This window comes from Narcine bancroftii, chromosome 1 (genome assembly GCF_036971445.1).
Source record: "Narcine bancroftii isolate sNarBan1 chromosome 1, sNarBan1.hap1, whole genome shotgun sequence".
Lineage (NCBI taxonomy): Eukaryota > Metazoa > Chordata > Chondrichthyes > Torpediniformes > Narcinidae > Narcine > Narcine bancroftii.
The window spans coordinates 458676745-458695721 of record NC_091469.1 but is presented as its reverse complement, the minus strand read 5'-3'; the positions used below and the strand labels follow the sequence as shown (position 1 = coordinate 458695721).

Here is an 18977-nt window from a genome sequence, read left to right as displayed (position 1 = left end):
GGTGAAGCTGCTAGAGAACTGGGTTCAATACTGACTTCAGGTATTGTCTGTGTGGAGTCAGCACATCTTTCCTATGACTGCATTGGTTTACTGGAGGTGCTCCAATGTCCTCTCACATCCCAAATACCTGCAGGTTGGTGGCCTATTTGGCCAATGCACGTTGCCAAATTATTGTGTATAGATGAGAAATTGATGAGAAAATAAAATGGAATCAGAATAAATCAGTGATTGGTGGTCTTCATGGAATCAGTGGCCTGTGGCTGTGCAGTAACGTACTCCAACCCTACAAACTTGTGGAATAAAAATTAATATTTTGACACAGATTGAGGATTAGGTGCCTGATGGTAGACATTTGTACCATATGGATGGTGGAGAGGGTTTGGAATATTGCATGGAATATCTACAAAATCCACTGCAGGCCACTCTCAAAGTCCCAATCTTTACCAGAAGGAGAAGAACTGCCAAGCACAGACAGGCCTCCTGGCTGTGGGTTCTGTTCTGTCACACATCATCCTGACTTAGAAATATGTCACTGGTCCTTTATCACTGATGGGGCCAAGTTCTGAAACCACAATGTTACAAAAGCATTGTGGGAAGATCTTCCTTAAAAAAAATTCAAGATTCAATTTATTGTTATGTAATAGCGACAGTCCTAAATTACACAGAATTTGACTTCATCTGCTGTAAGGCAGACAGATTCACCACTGGCAGAAATTTCCAAGAGCATCTCTTACAGTAAGAGAAAGAAAAGCAAAAGAGAGTCCTCTCAGACACACCTCATGTCCATGGATTCTCCTCCCGTGCTTCTGCAGCCACATGAAGTCCAGTCCAAACCATCAGCTTTCCTAGCTCCATATCTGAACCTCCAACATGATCAGGAACCCTTCAGCACCCTGAACACCCTCTCGCATCCCCATTCTGATACCTGGTATCACTTCAGCTAGATCTTGAGCCAGTCTCCAGCTGTCCCCAACCCAGAGCCATTCCTTTGACTGCAGTCTCCAGCAGCCAACAGCCTGTGTGGGTTCCTCACCTTGAGTCACCAACAGCTTGCCACCTTTATGTTTCTTCAACTGCATAACCCCTCATTGGTCCGCTGCCATGGTCACTGTCCTGTGGTTGTCTCCTCTGCTCTTCTCGTCCTCAAAAGGAGGTTGTTCTCCCCATTTTCTGGTGTGCTGCACCAGTCCTCTGCTTCCTCTGAGTCTGCAGCCCCTTGTGGCTGCTGCCAATCATAAGCACCACCATCTTGGGTGCAGACCCCGCGGTCACAGAATTTTTAAATAAAACTACCATCACCTCCATTTACAGGCCGTGTAAGGTCTGTACAGAGCGGATGGTAGTCAAATTGGGCGGTTCGACCCTGTGGGAGCACTGCGACTTCACTCCCTGCTCTCTGAGGTCCCGGACCAGCGCCAGCGCTGACATTACAGCATCTCTGGCTATAACTTAAACAAAGATCACAACACTTCAAGATGACCGACATTTGTTTCTCAAAGGGTTAATTAGGCAATGATGGTCAGTAATGCCTAAATTCCAAAATGTAAATGTAGACGTTATAAGGTTCTGCAAATTATGAAAATCTTTACAAAGTTTAAGTTAAATTAGGTATTAAAAGTCGAATCATGATTTATTTATGACACAAGGTAGTGAGTGAATGGAGAAAGCTTCTATTTTGGTACATTCTGGGAAAAGCGCTTCATTTTTGCTACGAATGGATTGAATTCTCCAAACAGCAGCAAGTAGGATGATGGATGAAAAAGCAGAAAGCAATTTCTCATGATAAAGAACCAGGTTTTTTCGGTTTATCACTATGACATGAAGTACAATGAGGGAAGGACGAACACATTTTTGTGCTGAAGGCACTAAGTCTACCTTAAAAGCGGTTCCGTGGACTAAAGAAGAAACAGCGTTACAAATAATTTTTTAAAAATACATCAAATTCTGCACCACTTAATGTAAAGCTTTCAGTGTGTACTGTGCACAATTACTGTTGATGAGCTGAAAGGAGAGCCTGACAGATTCAATGCTTTCACCACTGGTTGGGAGTAATTGCCTTTTGGCAAGTATGCAATCTTCAACTGAAAATTAAGAAGCCTTCTCAGCACGTTTTCTCAATCGGGGATGATTCATTTTGTAACCACCACACTTGACTGTACCTGAGCTGGTTGTATATTTTTCATAAGTAGTCCAGCACAAGCACAGAACAGCAATCAATTAACTCTCTGTGTAAAAGTGACTCAGTTCTATATTGTGGAAACAAATGGTTGGATTCTTTGTTGAATTTCAAGGCAAAGGATAATTCCATTGAACAGTTGCTAATGGAGAGTAATTGTACCACAATTGTTCCACAAAGAGATTCCATTTAATGGAAGTAAAATAAAACATGTGAAGTCACGGGAAATGTTGACAGGGTAGAGAGTCAGAGACCTTTTCCCAATGGGTAAAAATATCACCTATCAAATTTATATTTAAATCGGAACAAGTACATACAGTCCTTATTTAGTGTCAGTGACGCAAATGTTTATCTTACTATGTAACATATTTAGTATATGTATTTTCGGAATGGCACACTTATAGCAGAAGAAAACCATTTAAAAAGACCCATCAGCAAATGCAATCACTTTAAGTTTTAACAATGCTAGTTTGAAATACAAGTTCTCAGCTGTCATAAAGATGTTAGCTCCCAAAATTAGCAAGACTTTTATATGGGTGATTTACAACATGGAAAACTGGAGCCAATTTTTCCATCTGATTCAGAAGTTATCCAATCCAGTGGGGGGGGGGGGGGAGCACCACGTTGGAGTGGGGGGGAATGTTCATGTCGGCGTGAGTTGGAGGGGACCCCGAAGTTGGTGTGGGGGGGGGAGGCACCACTTTTGAATTTAAATTCTATTCAACCACACCATTCTCCTTCCAGTTGGCTTGCCGTAACCACAGGTTGTTTGTAAATTGGGCGTCTTCAACCTGGGGACTGCCTTTAGTCGTGTTGAAGAAGCTTATAGACAGGCACATGAATATGCAGAGAATAGAGGGATATGGATCATGTGCAAGCAGAGTTTTAATTTAATTTGGACATCATGTTTCATGATCATATATTGGCCAACAGGCCTGTTCCTATGTTGACTGTTCTACATTGAAAGGGTTCTAAAATGGTACATTAAAATCAATGAAGTTCAAGTTAATTTCATTCAAAGATTATTTACCATAAAAGCAAAACCAGAAGTGACCATCTGACAAAATGTCAAGCCATGTTTCTTTTCAAATGTATTGTTTGAAACTGGTGGTTGGAATTTTCTGCTTTAATAATAGAACAGGTCGCACAGGAATAAGCCCTTATCATTTTCCACCATTCCCCAAAATCTGAATGAGAAGCCTTCATAGTTTATCATTTTAGCAGAATGGCCAACTGAGTTCAGCAGATGTTTAGTTTGCATCAATTAAGTTCTCATTGGAGATTTACAATAATGAGAGCAATAAATGGTGTCAATAATATGTATCAATTCTCATTGTTTCATAATTTTGAAAGTTGGCTTCTCAAATCAAACTATACCATGTTCTGGGACAAAGAAAAGATCTAGTGGACTCTAGAATCACAGAAAAGGCTGTTTAACTTGCAATGGTTCTTTTGAAAACAGTCTCAGATACTGGAGATTTTTTTTACCCTCTTGTCAATAGGATTGAAAGAGTGCAGTGAAAATTTACAAGGATGTTGCCAGAACTTAGAGTTATAGCAAAAGGTTGAAATAGGTTAGGACCATAAGAGAATGAGGGGAGATTTGACAGAGGTATACAAAATTCTGAGATAGGATATAGAAAGGGTTAAGTGCAAACAGGCTTTTTTAACTGAGATTGAGTGAGACAAGATCTAAATGACATAGGTTATGAGTGAAAAGTGTATTTACATTTATAGTTTCATGTGATTAAAGTGGGAACAATAGAATTCGAAATAAAAATGTTTAAGAACTGCATCAAAACTATGTTGATTTTGGATTTTCTCCTTTTCCTTTAACTACTACTTCAGTCTCAAAATAGTTATTGATATAGTTACACAAATACTAATTACCACAATATTGTAGCTAAAATACCAGAAAATTTGCCAAAAGCAGCGACTATAAAAACAGCAGCAGCAACAAAAACAACAGCGTATGCTGGTGGCGTGTGCACACGGAACCACGTGACTCATTGGAATTGGTTAATAATGACATTAGAAGGTTCAAAAAGTAAATTAGCATAGACTCTTAGCTTTTTAGGTATATTGATACATGCAAGTTGGTCTTATGAAAAATGTTTTTGTTGTTATAACTCAGGGATATTTTTATATAAATAATAAATTTCTGCTGAAGCACTTTGCAAAATTTATTATAGACTGTCACTTTGGTGTCAACCCCTCTCATGGGGTTACCCAGTGCGGTCTCTGCATCCAGCTCCCCACCCCCCCACCCCAGTGATGTCAATGTACAGGCGGGATGCAAGAGGTAAGGTTTTCCACACAGAGAGTGGTGGGCACATGGAATGTGCTGGCAGCAGCGGTTGCGGAGGCAGGTACAATAGGATCTTTGGAGAGACTTTGAGATAGGTACATGGAACCAAGACAAATGGACAATGATGGAGTAGAGAAATTCCAGGCAGCTGCTAGGGTAGGTTATTAGGTCAGCACATTGCTGTGAGCCACAGGTCCTAAACTGTGCTGTAGATTTATATGCTCCATAACTATTGTTTTCCATTGTCATCACATGGTATGGTAGTTGTGAGCACCTGTTCAAAATTTGGTGCCCTTCTGTATTATCTTAGCTATTTTATTTCAGTCTAACCACTTTTAAAAAATAAAGTATGGAATTGACTGATAAGGTAATAACGACTTCCAAGGGGAGTTAAAAGTTAACCACATTGGAAAAAAATGTCACAGATCAGTTTGCAGGAAGTAATGCAATCAGCTCACGAGACACAGCATCTGGCTCTTTAATTCCTGGAAAAGCTAAACTTGTAATTGGGCCAGTAGAGTGGCACAGCTTGCAGAGCTGCTACCTCAGTACTCCAGCAGCTCGGGTTCAGTTCTGCCCCTGATGCCGTCTGAATGGAGATCTCACATTCTCCCTCAGGCTACGTGGCTTTGTGCTCTGGTTTCTTCCTGGTGTCCCAAAGATGTGGGTTGTTAGGTCAATTGGTAAGGGGGGTGGGGGGTAGAATCTGGGAAGGATTAATGAGAATGTCAAGAGAGTAAAATGCGACTAGTGTAAATGAATGTTTGATGCTCAGTGCAGACTCCGTGGGATAGAGGGCCTGCTGCTGCATTCTGTTAGTCTACAAATTTAGAATCTGTTTTGACACATTCATCTTTAGAGTTAGGCCAACAATTTTAAACAATGTTCAGTTATTGTCCCCAAGCTAAAAAAAAAATCAAAACTATCAATAACCACAACTGTAATTAATATCTTAAAATGCTGCAACCCATAAAAAGTTATTTGAATGAACTACTTACAAAAAGGTGGCATAAATTTGAAATCGGAAGTCAAATGCATGCCAGATTAGTAAAGGAAATGCAATTGGAAAATCATGCTCTTCTGAGCTCCTTTCAAAAAATTAGAGTTCCTATCCAATGTAACAAACATACCTCAATTTTTGTATCATTATTGTTGTCCACAGCTGGCTGAATATCAAAGATTTTAGTCGGATCAGCAAAGTCCTGCTCTGGGCTTGCTCTGTTCGTATCCACTGATTGAGGCTGCTGTCGCTTCAATCGGTTGCTGTGGGTTTTGACATCTACAAAGATACCTGAAGGTAACCTCCGGCTCAGTGTGTAGAATGCTCCTGGTGAAAAAAAAAACAATAGAAGAAACATAAAACAAAAAGTTACATTGCACAATAAATTACATTATTCTAATTAACATGTGAAATATTGTAATATATGTAAAGCAGAATGGACAGTGATAGAGTGGAATAATCGAGCTTTACTATATGGAAGCAGCACTTTGGCCCAGCTCATCCATCCTTGACCAAGTCAAAACACATTGAGATGCTGGAGGAACTCAGCCAGTCTCGCATCATCAATAAGAGGCAAAATATATATTACTGATGCTTTGGGCCTGAGACTTTCTGACCAAATTGCCCGAGTCTAAACATGGATGAGACAAGGAGAGGATTGTGGACTTCAAGAGGACGATGGTTGACAACTTTCTATTACACATCAATGGATAGGTCATGGAAAGAGTGGATGGTGCAAAGTTCCTTGGTCTGCATATAATGGACAACCTATCCTGGACCCACAACACCTCCTCACTAGTCAGGAAGGTTGAGGAGGGAAAGACTACCTGCCCCTATCTTGAAAACAATTCAGATGGAGCTATAGTCAATGTAGGCCAATGTAGATATCCTTTTTGTCCAGATGTTTCAGGGTTGAAGGAGATGCTGTGGACTTGTTGCTGGAGAACTGAAACAGGTCAAATCTGGCTGGTTAATCGGAGTTAAGAGAGCCATGACCAGCTTCATGGTAGTGAATGTCCAGTCCTAGATTTTCTCACAACTGGACACATCTCCACATTCACTGAATCCTGCCCTTTTAATATTCTGTAGGTTTCAATGAGATTCCCCCTCATCCTTCTAAACTCCAGTGAGACATAAAAATAGTCCCTATCGGCTAGCCCTCTCCTCCCTGGGATCATTCTCATTAACTTCTTTGGACCTACTCCAATGCTGACCTGTATAGAAACATAGAAACATAGAAGATAGGAGCAGGAGTAGGTCATTTGACCCTTCGAGCCTGCTCCGCCATTCAACGAGATCATGGCTGATCTTAAAGTTCAGTACCCCGTCCCCGCCTTCTCTCCGTAACCTTTAATACCCTTATACTGAAGAAATATATCAAGTTCCCTCTTAAATATATTTAATGAACCTGCCTCTACTGCCCTCTGTGGCAATGAATTCCACAGATTCACCACCCTCTGGGTATAGAAATTCCTCCTCATCTCGGTCCTAAATGGTTTGCCTATTATCCTCAAACCATGGCCCCGGGTTCTGGATTTTCCCATCATTGGAAACATCCCATCTGCATCCATTCTGTCCAGTCCTGCCAGAATTTTATGTCTCTATGAGATCCCCTCTCAATCTTCTAAACTCCAGCGAGTACAATCCCAATTTGCGCAATCTTTCCTCATAAGTCATTCCTGCCATTCCAGGTATCAGCCTGGTGAATCACCTCTGCACTCCCTCCATTGCAAGAACATCCTTCCTTAGATAAGGTGACCAAAACTGCACACAATACTCCAGGTGGGGTCTCACCAAGGCCCTGTACAGCTGCAGTAAGGTATCCTTGTTCCTATACTTTTTTTGGCCAATTGATATGCTCTCTCTTTGGACCTAATGCTGTCTCTAATTTCCCTTGTTATCCACGGTTGAGTCACCTTTTTTGGTTTATTTTTATGCCAAACCGGTATAAACGATCTTTGCAATTTCTCCATTAGATCTGTGATCTAATATCCTGGGAATCCATTCTGAAGGTTCACTCTCCATGAATATCTGCAGTGGTGACTATGGGTGCAGGTACGCTTGAGGACTGAGGGGTGTGTGTCACTGGATGGAAGGGTGTGTCCACTGGCTTTGTGGTCTCCTGCTCATGCTGGAAGACAGAGAGATATGTGCTAGAGGAGAGAGGGGTGTGTTCTACTAGCTTGGTCACCTGTTCAAAGCCTGGGAACAGAAGGGGTGCGTACCACAAGATGGAAAGGTGTGTTCACTGGCTCGCTGTCCTCCTGTTCAAAGTGAGCACATTATGCATCTATCTCATCCAGGAGAGATGCACTCACTGTCGCCTGCTGTTCTGTCTAGCTTCGCCTGTGATGACATGATGCCCTGCCACAAGGCACACATCATTTGCATTTCAGGAGATATTCTTTCAAAACTTGGTGCTAACAAGATTACAGGAGTATTGCCACAAGGAAATGTTTACTTTCTTGTTTGTACTTGCATGCTCTTTAAACAGATCATTTCTATTTGGAAAACACATTCAGAAATAAAAAGTCTGGGGACACACAGGAGGCTGCAAGAGGCAGGATTCTGAAGCTAAACACTCTCTGCTGGAGAAGTTCAGCCGGTTAAACAGCATCAGAAAGAGTAAAGAGTAAAGAAATGGCCACTGTTCTGAGACAAAGAAAAAAACACAATAAAGAGTTTCTGCTTGAAAGATCAACCACTCTTTCTCACACTGACGCTGCTTATCCCCCACCCCACCCCGAATTCCAGCAGATTGTGTTTAGCTTGTAAAAAAAAGCCTTTATTCATAGAAGGCTTGCACTTTTCTTCCAGTCTTTTTGACTGCAGATAGTTAAAAGAGGGCAGGAATGATTCAAGCAGCAGTGTGATTAGTATACATGCTGACATCTTCTGCACCATCACGGTAAAAAGGTGGTCTTCATTTTGGTATAAGTCAGGCATATTTGTACAAACATTTGTGAGCAACACGATCACTACCTCAAAACTGAGAAATTCAGATTGTCATGCTTTCCTCAGACCATTCATTATCAAATGTTGCATACTAACATCTCCTTCTTTGGCTTGGCTTCGCGGACGAAGATTTATGGAGGGGTAATGTCCACGTCAGCTGCAGGCTCGTTTGTGGCTGACAAGTCCGATGCGGGACAGGCAGACACGGTTGCAGCGGTTGCAAGGGAAAATTGGTTGGTTGGGGTTGGATGTTGGGTTTTTCCTCCTTTGTCTTTTGTCAGTAATAGACATCCATTCATTCCTATTAATTCTAATACCGAGGCCGCATTCAATCTAAAGATACATTTCAGGATCTACAAAATTGCACTTTGCATATCACATCAGGTAGATCCCGACTTACAATAGGGTTCCATTCCGGGACTTGCATCATAAGTTGAAATTATTGTAAGTTGAAACAATACTGCACTCTACCCGTTTTTAAGTTTTATTTAGACACCAAAAGCTTTTATTATAACACAATTCGACATGACGCAAATTTGACAAGACGCAAATTTAAAGCGACGTGCCGCAACTCTGACTTAACACGACGCGTATTTGACACAATGCAAATTTGACATGATGCTGGTTCGCTGCACCGTGCTAGTTAACTGCTAGCTGAACGCTACTCTCGCACTATTGCTGCAACTGCCCAGTATCGAGAGAGAGAGAGCAGCGTCATTGAGTCACTGCACTGTGGATCGCAAGTGCGGGGAAACATCGTAACTTGAAACCGGATTGTGACTATTGTAACTTTGAAATATTGCAAGTCGGAACAAAGTAAATTAGGATCTCTCTGTACTGGAGATGAACATCATTGCAACCAGAAGGACTAAACAAGCACCTGCCCCACAACCACCACTTTCCCTGCAAAAGTCAATAGTGGAGCAACAACAATAAATTAAAGTGATGCCTGCAAACATCTATGATCCTCTGAGTGGTCTTCTCCCACCAATTGGTCACCATCAAATGTCACTTCAATTGGATTCCTGGTACCCAGAAACAATTATATCATCAAATTGGCTTGGAAAACAAAGTTCACTTAACTCGTGACCTATCATGGACATTTAACATCTCCTCATTTGTCTGGAAGGTGCAACGGTGACTGCACTTCCTGAGAAGAATGAAGCAGGCAAGGCTATCGGCCACCATTATGTCACTCTTCTATAGGAGCTCTATCGAGAGAGTCCTGGCCGGCTGCATCGCAAAGTTGTATAGTTGCTTGCATAAAAATGGATTGGGCGTCAATCCACAGGACCATATGAGTGGCAGAGAGGATCACTGGAGTCTCCCCTTCCCCCCCCCCATCAAAATGATCTACCGGGATCATTGTCTGAAGGGGGTGTGCAAAATCATTGAGGACCTCTTCCACCCTGCACACTGCATCTATCAGTTGCTCTTGATAGGGAAGAGATAGAAGTGGATCAGAGCCAGCACCATCTGGCTGGGGAACAGCTTCTTCCCACGGGCATTGAGAATGCTGAACGACCAAAGAAACTGCTCATATTAAACATCCAAGACGCTCATTTGTACAAAACAATACTTTTTTAAAAAATATACATTCATGTGTATTATTTGTCTGTATGTGTGTTATGTCTGGTTGTATGTCTGTATTTTTTTCAGTGAGGAGTGGAGAACGCTGTTTCGTCAGGTTAGACTTGTACAATTAGATGACAATAAACTTGATTTGATTTCTGATCGCCGCTGCGTTCCATGGAGATATTGTCGATAGTGAGGAGAATTTTGTTCATGATGTACAGTGCTGAGTCCATTATATTTTGTGTGATTTTTGGCTCTAAAGCATTAGTGTCCACATGCCAGGCCATGACGCAGCTGGACAACACACTTTTCAGTACACATCTATGGTCATTTTCTGAGATTTCTGATGTCCTGAGGAAGTAGAAGCCCTGAGGTGCTTTCTTCATCAAGATATTTATTTGATGGGTCCAGAACATGTCCTCTGAGATTGTGACCTCCAGAAATTTAAAATTATTGACCCTCTACATATCTGATCCCCCTAGTGATCACTGGCTCATGGACCTCTGGCTTTCCTTTCCTAAAGCTCCTTGGTGTTGTGAATATTGAGTGACAGGTTGTGGGTAAAATACCATTCAGTTATGTTTTCAATCTCCCTCCTGAATGCTGACTGATTGACCTCTTTTTAACAGTGGTATTGCCAGTAAACTTGTATCTGGTATGGTTGTAGTATCTAGCCACACAGTCATAGATGCAAGGAGAGTAAAGCAGAGAGTTAAGTACACATCCCTGGGATGCTCCAGTGCTAATGGAGATTGTGGAGGAGATGTTTTTGCCAATCGGCACTGACTGGGGTCTGGAGGTAAGGAAATGCAGGATCCAATTGTACAGTGGTGCACTTAGGCCTTGGAGTTTGCTGATTAGCTTTGAGGGAATGAAGGTGTTGCATGCCAAACTGCAGTCAATAAAGGGACTCCTGATGTAGCATCGTCAGACAGGGCAATGAGTACAGGATTTGGGAAAGCTGCATAAGATGTTGGAAATTCACATTTGGAGTGTTGTGTGCAGCCATCAGTCTGGGAAGAATATCATTAAGGTGGAAAGGAAGCCACGCAGATTCACATTATGTTACTGGGTCTGGAGGGCTAAAGGGAGGAGGAAAGATTGGATAGGCCAGGACTTTATTTATTTGGAGTGTAGGGGGCTCAGGGGTGAACTCTTCGAGGTTTATAAAATCATCAGGGGGCAGAGACAGGATGAAAAGGTAAGATTTTGTATCCTTTTTCCCCAAAGATAAGATAGTCTAAAATTAGAGGGCACAGATTTAAGGTGAAAGGGTGACACAGTTAGCATTTACAGGGCCAACAATCAGGACCAGATCGGGGTTCGAGTCCCGCACTATCTGTAAGGAGTTTGTATGTTCTCGCTGTGTCTCCGGGGTTTCCAGTTTCCTCCCACCATTAAAAGCATACCAGGGGTGTTGGTTAATGGGGTGTAAATTGGGCGGCATGGCCTCATGGGCCGAAATGGCCTGTTTCTGTGATGTATGTCTAAACTTTAAATTTAAATACAGTATAAAAATTTAAAAGGGATCTGAGCAAACCTTCTTCACACAAAGGGTGGTGGGCATATGGAAAAAAAAAATTGCCAAAAGAAAGTGATTGAGGTGAGTACAATTAAAATTTTTAAAAGGCATGAGGACATAGAATAGTTTAGATTTCTACTTCTTCTTTCTTTGGCTTGGCTTCACGGATGAAGATTTATGGAGGGGGTAAATGTCCACGTCACCTGCAGGCTCATTTGTGGCTGACAAGTCCGATGCGGGACAGGCAGACACGGTTGCAGCGGTTGAAAGGGAAAATTGGTTGGTTGGGGTTGGGTGTTGGGTTCTTCCTCCTTTGTCTTTTGTCAGTGAGCTGGGCTCTGCGGTCTTCTTCAAAGGAGGTTGCTGCCCGCCGAACTGCGAGGTGCCAAGATGCACGGTTTGAGGCGATATCAGCCCACTGGCGGTGGTAAATGTGGCAGGCACCAAGAGATTTCTTTAGGCAGTCCTTGTACCTTTTCTTTGGTGCACCTCTGTCATGGTGGCCAGTGGAGAGCTCGCCATATAACACTATCTTGGGAAGGCGATGGTCCTCCATTCTGGAGACGTGACCCACCCAGCGCAGCTGGATCTTCAGCAGCATGGACTCGATGTTGTCGACCTCTGCCATCTCGAGTACTTCGACGTTAGGGATGAAAGCGCTCCAATGAATGTTGAGGATGGAGCGGAGACAACGCTGGTGGAAGCGTTCTAGGAGCCGTAGGTGATGCCGGTAGAGGACCCATGATTCGGAGCCGAACAGGAGTGTGGGTATGACAACGGCTCTGTATACGCTTATCTTTGTGAGGTTTTTCAATTTGTTGTTTTTCCAGACTCTTTTGTGTAGTCTTCCAAAGGCGTTATTTGCCTTGGCGAGTCTGTTGTCTATCTCGTTGTTGATCCTTGCATCTGATGAAATGGTGCAGCCGAGATAGGTAAACTGGTTGACTGTTTTGAGTTTTGTGTGCCCGATGGAGATGTGGGGGGGCTGGTAGTCATGGTGGTGAGCTGGCTGTTGGAGGACCTCAGTTTTCTTCAGGCTGACTTCCAGACCAAACATTTTGGCAGTTTCCGTAAAACAGGACCTCAAGCGCTGAAGAGCTGGCTCTGAATGGGCAACTAAAGCGGCATCGTCTGCAAAGAGTAGTTCACGGACAAGTTTCTCTTGTGTCTTGGTGTGAGCTTGCAGGCGCCACAGAATGAAGAGACTGCCATCCGTGCGGTACCGGATGTAAACGGCGTCTTCATTGTTGAGGTCTTTCATGGCTTGGTTCAGCATCATGCTGAAGAAGATTGAAAAGAGTGGTTTTCAAACTGCTTCCCTAGACTCACATCCCACTTTAAGTATTCCCTATGCCATAGGTGCTCTTGATAGGGAAGAGATAGAAGTGGATCAGAGCCAGCACCATCTGGCTGGGGAACAGCTCCTTCCCACGGGCATTGAGAATGCTGAACGACCAAAGAAACTGCTCATATTAAACATCCAAGACGCTCATTTGTACAAAACAATACTTTTTTAAAAAATATACATTCATGTGTATTATTTGTCTGTATGTGTGTTATGTCTGGTTGTATGTCTGTATTTTTTTCAGTGAGGAGTGGAGAACGCTGTTTCGTCAGGTTAGACTTGTACAATTATATGACAATAAACTTGGATTGCTGAAGGTGATACATGAGTGGAAAGGGAAGGTTGAGACCATTGCTCTAGACCCAATTGTTACTGAAATATTTTGCTTGAGAAAAATTGTCATTGGCCCATTTCCTTTGGAGTTATGAAACCATGCACATAATGAGTCAATTAGGTACGATTAAAACAGTGGTTTTCAAACTTTTTTTCTTTCCACTCACATACCATCTTAAGCAATCCTTTGCTAATCACAGAGAACCTATGGCATAGGGAATATTGAAAGTGGAATGTGAGTTTAGGGGGTAAGTGTTAAAACTACTGGACGACATGGGGAAAATGGGAGTAGATGAGATAAGAAATTTGATCAGCACAGAGGAGTTTGGTTAAAGGACCCGGCTCTCTGATTATATCGGCGAATACAATGTTGGCATTCATTTCTAGAGGAATAGCACATAAGAGTAGGCATGTAATGTTGAGACTCCATAAAGCCCTGGTGAGCTCTAAGTTGGAGCACTGCGCGCAGTTTTAGGCACTATATTTAACTGGAATGATACCACTAATGAAAGGTTTAGCATATGAAGAAAAGTTGGCAGTTCTTGAACTCTTGGCGTATAGAGGATGGGGGGTGAGGGCGGGGGGGGGGGGGGGGGGGGGGGAAACCTGATAGAGGCATTTTAAATGTTGAAAGGCCTAGGCAGAGTAGATGTGGAAAGGAATGCTCTCCATGATAGGAGACTCTTGGACAATAGGGCTGAACTTCAGGATAAAAGGGTGCCAATTCAAAATAGAGAGCGGAAAGATTTATTTTGTCACAGGGTCGTGAGTCTGTGGAACTTATTGCTGCAGGCGGTTGTGACACGGAAGTGGTTGGGTATGTTTAAGGCAGAGATCGGCCGGTATTTGATTAGTCAGGGCATCAAGGGTTATGGGAACAAAGCCAGGGAGTGGGGCTGAGTGGGAGGATGGCTCAGCTCAGGATTAGAATGGTGGAGCAGTCTCGATGAGCCAATGGACCTACTTCTGCTCCTATATTTTGTGATCTTGCGAGCAAATAAGGTGGTTCAAAAGCACAATTTTACCCAACCTTTTACAGATTTCATAGTCAAAAAAGCTTAGAAACAGCTCATTATGTCGACATCATCGACCCCATCTGCACATATTCGATTTTCTTCTCTCACCTCCCCATCAAATTCCCCACCACCTTGCTCTCCTACCACCCACCTACATCAGGAACAAGTGACCAAACTAATTAACCTACCGGCCAACTTGATGTTGGGTATGGGAGGAAATCAAATCACCCAGAGGAAACCCATGCACATGATGACAGGGAGAGTATGGAAATCCACACTAACACCAAGTGCAACTACAGTGCCACTTCTATGACAAACCATTATTATCGCAGACTTTCAAAAAACATATTAATACACATCTAACGTAAAAATGAAATCCTAGGCACTTTTGCTACAAACAAAAGGTATTTTAAATTAATCATTCACTGAAAATATCCAAAGGTATTGCAATTCATTGATATATTTATTTCTCGAGAATAGGAGAGTTTGTAAAGCAGTAATCAAAGCCTACAGCAACATAAAGAATTTGTTGAACAAGATGTAGTACAGGTACACGATCCTTTATCCGGACACCTAAAATCCGGAAAGCTCCAAAATCTGGCAAGTGGGGACCGCCGGTTGGGGGGAGGAGGCCGAGGGACGGGTGGTCGAGGGATGCGGCCGAGGGACCGGCGGTCAGGGGAGGCGGCCGAGGGACTGGCGGTTGGGGGAGGCGTCCGAGGGACTGGCAGTCGGGGGAGACGGCCATTGGGGGAGACTGCTGGGTGACTGGAAGGGGGTGGGGGTGGATAGGCAGCACAATTCGGGTGGGTTTTCCGAAATCTTGAAAAATCCAAAATTCAGAACACACTGTCCCCCAAGGGCTCCGGAGAAGGGATCGTGTACCTGTATTTTAATGATACATTAGCAATGATAATGATTTCCAAATATTAGAAACTCTTGTCAAATCACTTTTTTTTTGGAAAAAGTTGCAACACACTATCGAACTGCTCAGTAGCAGCTGAACCTCCTCATAAACCAGATATCATTAGTTTCACTAGGTGATGATGGTAAATACTGACATCTTGACTGTCAATACAACTCCAAAAGATGGCATAGGCCATTCTATATCTATTCCTAATGTTCAGTGCTTTTATGCATTAGCATACTGATGCTGTTTATGTCCTGACAGAAAAGTGAGCAGACTGCTGGTACATTTATTTTAAAGGCCAAAAAACAAAACAAAGCAGTGTAGCAGTTAACACAATGCTATTGCAGTGCTAGCCGTCTGAATCTGGCGCTGTTTCTAAGGGGTTTACATGTTCTCCCTGTGACTGCGAGGGTTCTCTCTCTGCGCTTGTTGGAATCTAGGGGTTAAAACATCATGGAATATATGACTATTTAACAATCTTATATTTACTCCATGTTTACTGGTGGAATCTAGGGGTTAAAATATCACAGAATATATGACTATGTAACAATTTTATATTTACTTCATGGTTAAGAGAAAGAGTAATGTAATTAAGTGGCAATCACAGCATGGAGCAAAGTTGACTGAGTCCAGTAGGGGTAGAATTGTCTGTTCCCAAATACAAGGGAGAGGAAATGGATGAAACGATTTAGTAGGGTCAAACTGAAGGAGGTGGTGAGTAGCACAGGAGACACAGGCCAGACAAGAACAAAGAGTATCCTGTAAGAAACAAAGGGAATGGAAAGCCAGTCTAGGAAGAAGATTAAGGTATGAGGAGGTGTTAAGGAGAACAGAAGAAATTGGCCAACAGGAACAGAATGATGATTGGAAATATCTGGGGTAGGAATTGATTTCTGTTCAAAACAATAGGATGGTCTGATCTTGAGGATTTAAGATAAGAGATCTACACCCGAGATAAACTGTAGAATAGGAAATTGCTGGTGATATATTTATGTAAAAAATCTAGCAAAGGAAGCCAACTTTTGTTCTGTATGGTAATTTGGATCTATATAAACTGAGCAGACTGGACAATAGGGGTCAGTCTTGGGGAATAGCTCACTGTGCAGGTGACCTATGAACTAACGACTGACCCAGAGGCTCTGTTAAACTTTATTCTTGTGCTGTGTAATAAACTGATTGTTGAACCGAATACCTTCTCCTATCACTTCATTCTAAAGAACACGCTGGACTCAGATGACACATAGACTAAATTAAGGGTAGGGTAAAGCCAGAGTCCGACACGCTCCGGTTTCCTTCCACATCCCAAAGACATACGGTGTAGGGTGAGTGGTCACGTGGGCCGGTAGCCATGCTACATCTCTAAATTAAAACAAACATTTTTTTTGATTTGTAGGGATTTTTGCATGTTCCTTTGAAACACAAGCACCTGGATAACTACTAGCAAAGAGAATGAATGGAGCTATATGTGAATAAAGAAGCTCCCAACTGCAATAATATAAGATTATGGGTACTCTAAATGGAGGCAATGAACTTGAAGCAAAGACAACATGATGAAACTTGGTTCAACATTGTGACCCATCCCACTACCAGTAACCACAGAGACAAGCTGAGGAAACGATAGGCTTTAATTCACAGAAGAACCTTGCTGGCCCGGATCCCAGGATAGGAATAGCGACCTTTGTGGCCCAGGACCATGGGGGAGTTGTCATAGGGTATGAGTTATCCGTGGGTGGGCCAGCTCCTTGTATACAACCGACAATGATAACTATATACAATGGAGGAAACATATCACCACACACAATTACCATACTTTAGGAAAGATATAAAAGCCTTAAAATGGGAGCAGAAGAAATTTAACAAATGATTAAGAGATAGTCTACTTACATAAGTGAAGTGGCCTAAAGAGATTGAAACAGACGCCAAAACTGAACAGCCGCCTTCTTGTAATTTTTCTTTTGATTGTTTTTGTTTTTTAAAGTTTGGAGATTCAACATAATAATAGGCCCACAAGCCCATGTTGCCCAAATGCATCAATTAACCTACAAACACTGTGGGTGGCAGAAAACCAGAGCACGCAGGGGAAACACATGCAGCCACAGGGAAACGTTCAAACTCCATGCAGATAACACCAGATTCGAATCTGAGGGTGCTGATAATGATGGCGCACACCATTTTATTAAAATAGCAGCTAAATAACGGAGTTATCTCTTTTGATTGATCTATCACTTTCTCCACATGGAGGTTTAAAAACAGAAAGAATGCTTGGTCAGCAAAGAAGTGATCACGAGTTCCAGTTCACCGAACATTGTGAAAAGATGCATTAATATATAGTTAAACATCCGTTATATTATCCCACCTGGTTCTTGAGCAAAAATGACTCCAATAGAATTTCTTTATGTCATTCAGGATTCCCTTCCTTCAAGGCACCAACCTGCAACCCTCAACTTAAGGTTACATTTGGCATCTGCTGATTTCTAAATGCTTCTCTTTACCACACCAGGTGGCAGTCTGTCGCAGAAACACAGAGCTGCAGTTGTGAAAGCAGCAATCAATGAAAGGCAAAGGGTGATTTGAAGAACCTATCGCCCTCCACGTCTCCCTCAAACTTAAATTATTCTGAGTAGGATCCCCTTAACTGAGCAGTGCTCATGTTACTAAAGTCGCCGTGAAATTTGGCACAGTGAAAAAAACGACCGCAAATCAGCACAGTGGAAAAGACGAGTACCACCCTATCACATACTCGTACAGCTGCTGTGAAGCCACCCCACATCAATAAGAACGGCTCCAAGATCCCACCCAACCACGTCAGAGAACAACACCTATGACAAAGGTTTTCTTGAGACAAAGTCATTAATTAGAAAACTCCGAGAAGCTGAAGGGACTTAAAGTCCCTATAGCTGAAGTGCCAGTTGATGAAGTAGACAAAGACGATGTGGTTAAACAATAATCATGGCTTTTATTAGCAGAAACTCATGGTACAATAATGAAAGACAATAGGTGCATATACAGTTATATCCAAGGGGAGTGTCCTTAACAGTAGAGATAATGCACAGACAATGTTAGTACAGCAAGGCTCGCCAGAGGGGAGACAGGCAGCTTGGCAGACATTCACCACAATAGCTTTTCACTATTTACTCAAGATGCCAGCATCTGCATTTCTTACCTTTCTCAATAATTGGAGATCTCATCAATCCATCAGTATATATAGGTGCCCAACCTTTTATACGGAATCGTCGGGACCGGACATCTGCCATTGTTTGGAATCTTCCGGATTTTGGAATCATTTTGATGTTGGTCCCTTTAATCAAATGCCTTGCACCTGCCCCCGCTGTCCATGACCCCACCCCACCCCAGGCTGTGCATCCATCACCCCTCTCGGGCTGGTAGCTGGAACCATTCTGTCAGCGCCTGAAGGGTTCCTGCTGTGTGGGGGATTATGGGTAAGGAAGATGGCCATTGCTCCTGCATTGAGCTCCGACTGGGTGCTGGGGGCCGAGAGTTACCTTTGCACCAAAGGAAAGAGAGAGTCCCCACGGGGGCATGGATGATGGAGACTGGGATGACAGGTTTCTGAAAACAGAGAATTTATTCTGGGAAATTAACGTTGCTTGTGTAATGTCATCTACCAAAAAAAGTGCTGGGGTGTTAGGAGATTGCCGGTTTTTGGAACTACGGATAAAAGGTTAGGCTCCTGTAAGGCAAATGTACCTACATTCTGCTGCTTTCATATCAGATCATGATGTTCAAGATGTTTTTAGAATATTTTCACCCATGTGAAGTTGCAAAGGCCCCACAACACTTAGACAAGAATAAATTGCACTGTTCTTTTTTTTAAAT

At 42.6% G+C, this 18977-nt stretch overlaps 1 protein-coding gene across 3 annotated transcripts in view; it reads right to left on the bottom strand.

The window, feature by feature from the left end:
• Positions 1 to 18977, bottom strand: part of LOC138751829 (plexin domain-containing protein 2-like) — a 558229-nt gene that overhangs the window by 330610 nt on the left and 208642 nt on the right. For all 3 annotated transcript variants that reach the window (XM_069914669.1, XM_069914668.1, XM_069914670.1), the window contains exon 2: positions 5615 to 5811. In XM_069914669.1, coding sequence (XP_069770770.1) covers positions 5615 to 5811 — 197 coding nt within the window. The remainder of the gene's footprint in view (positions 1 to 5614; positions 5812 to 18977) is intronic.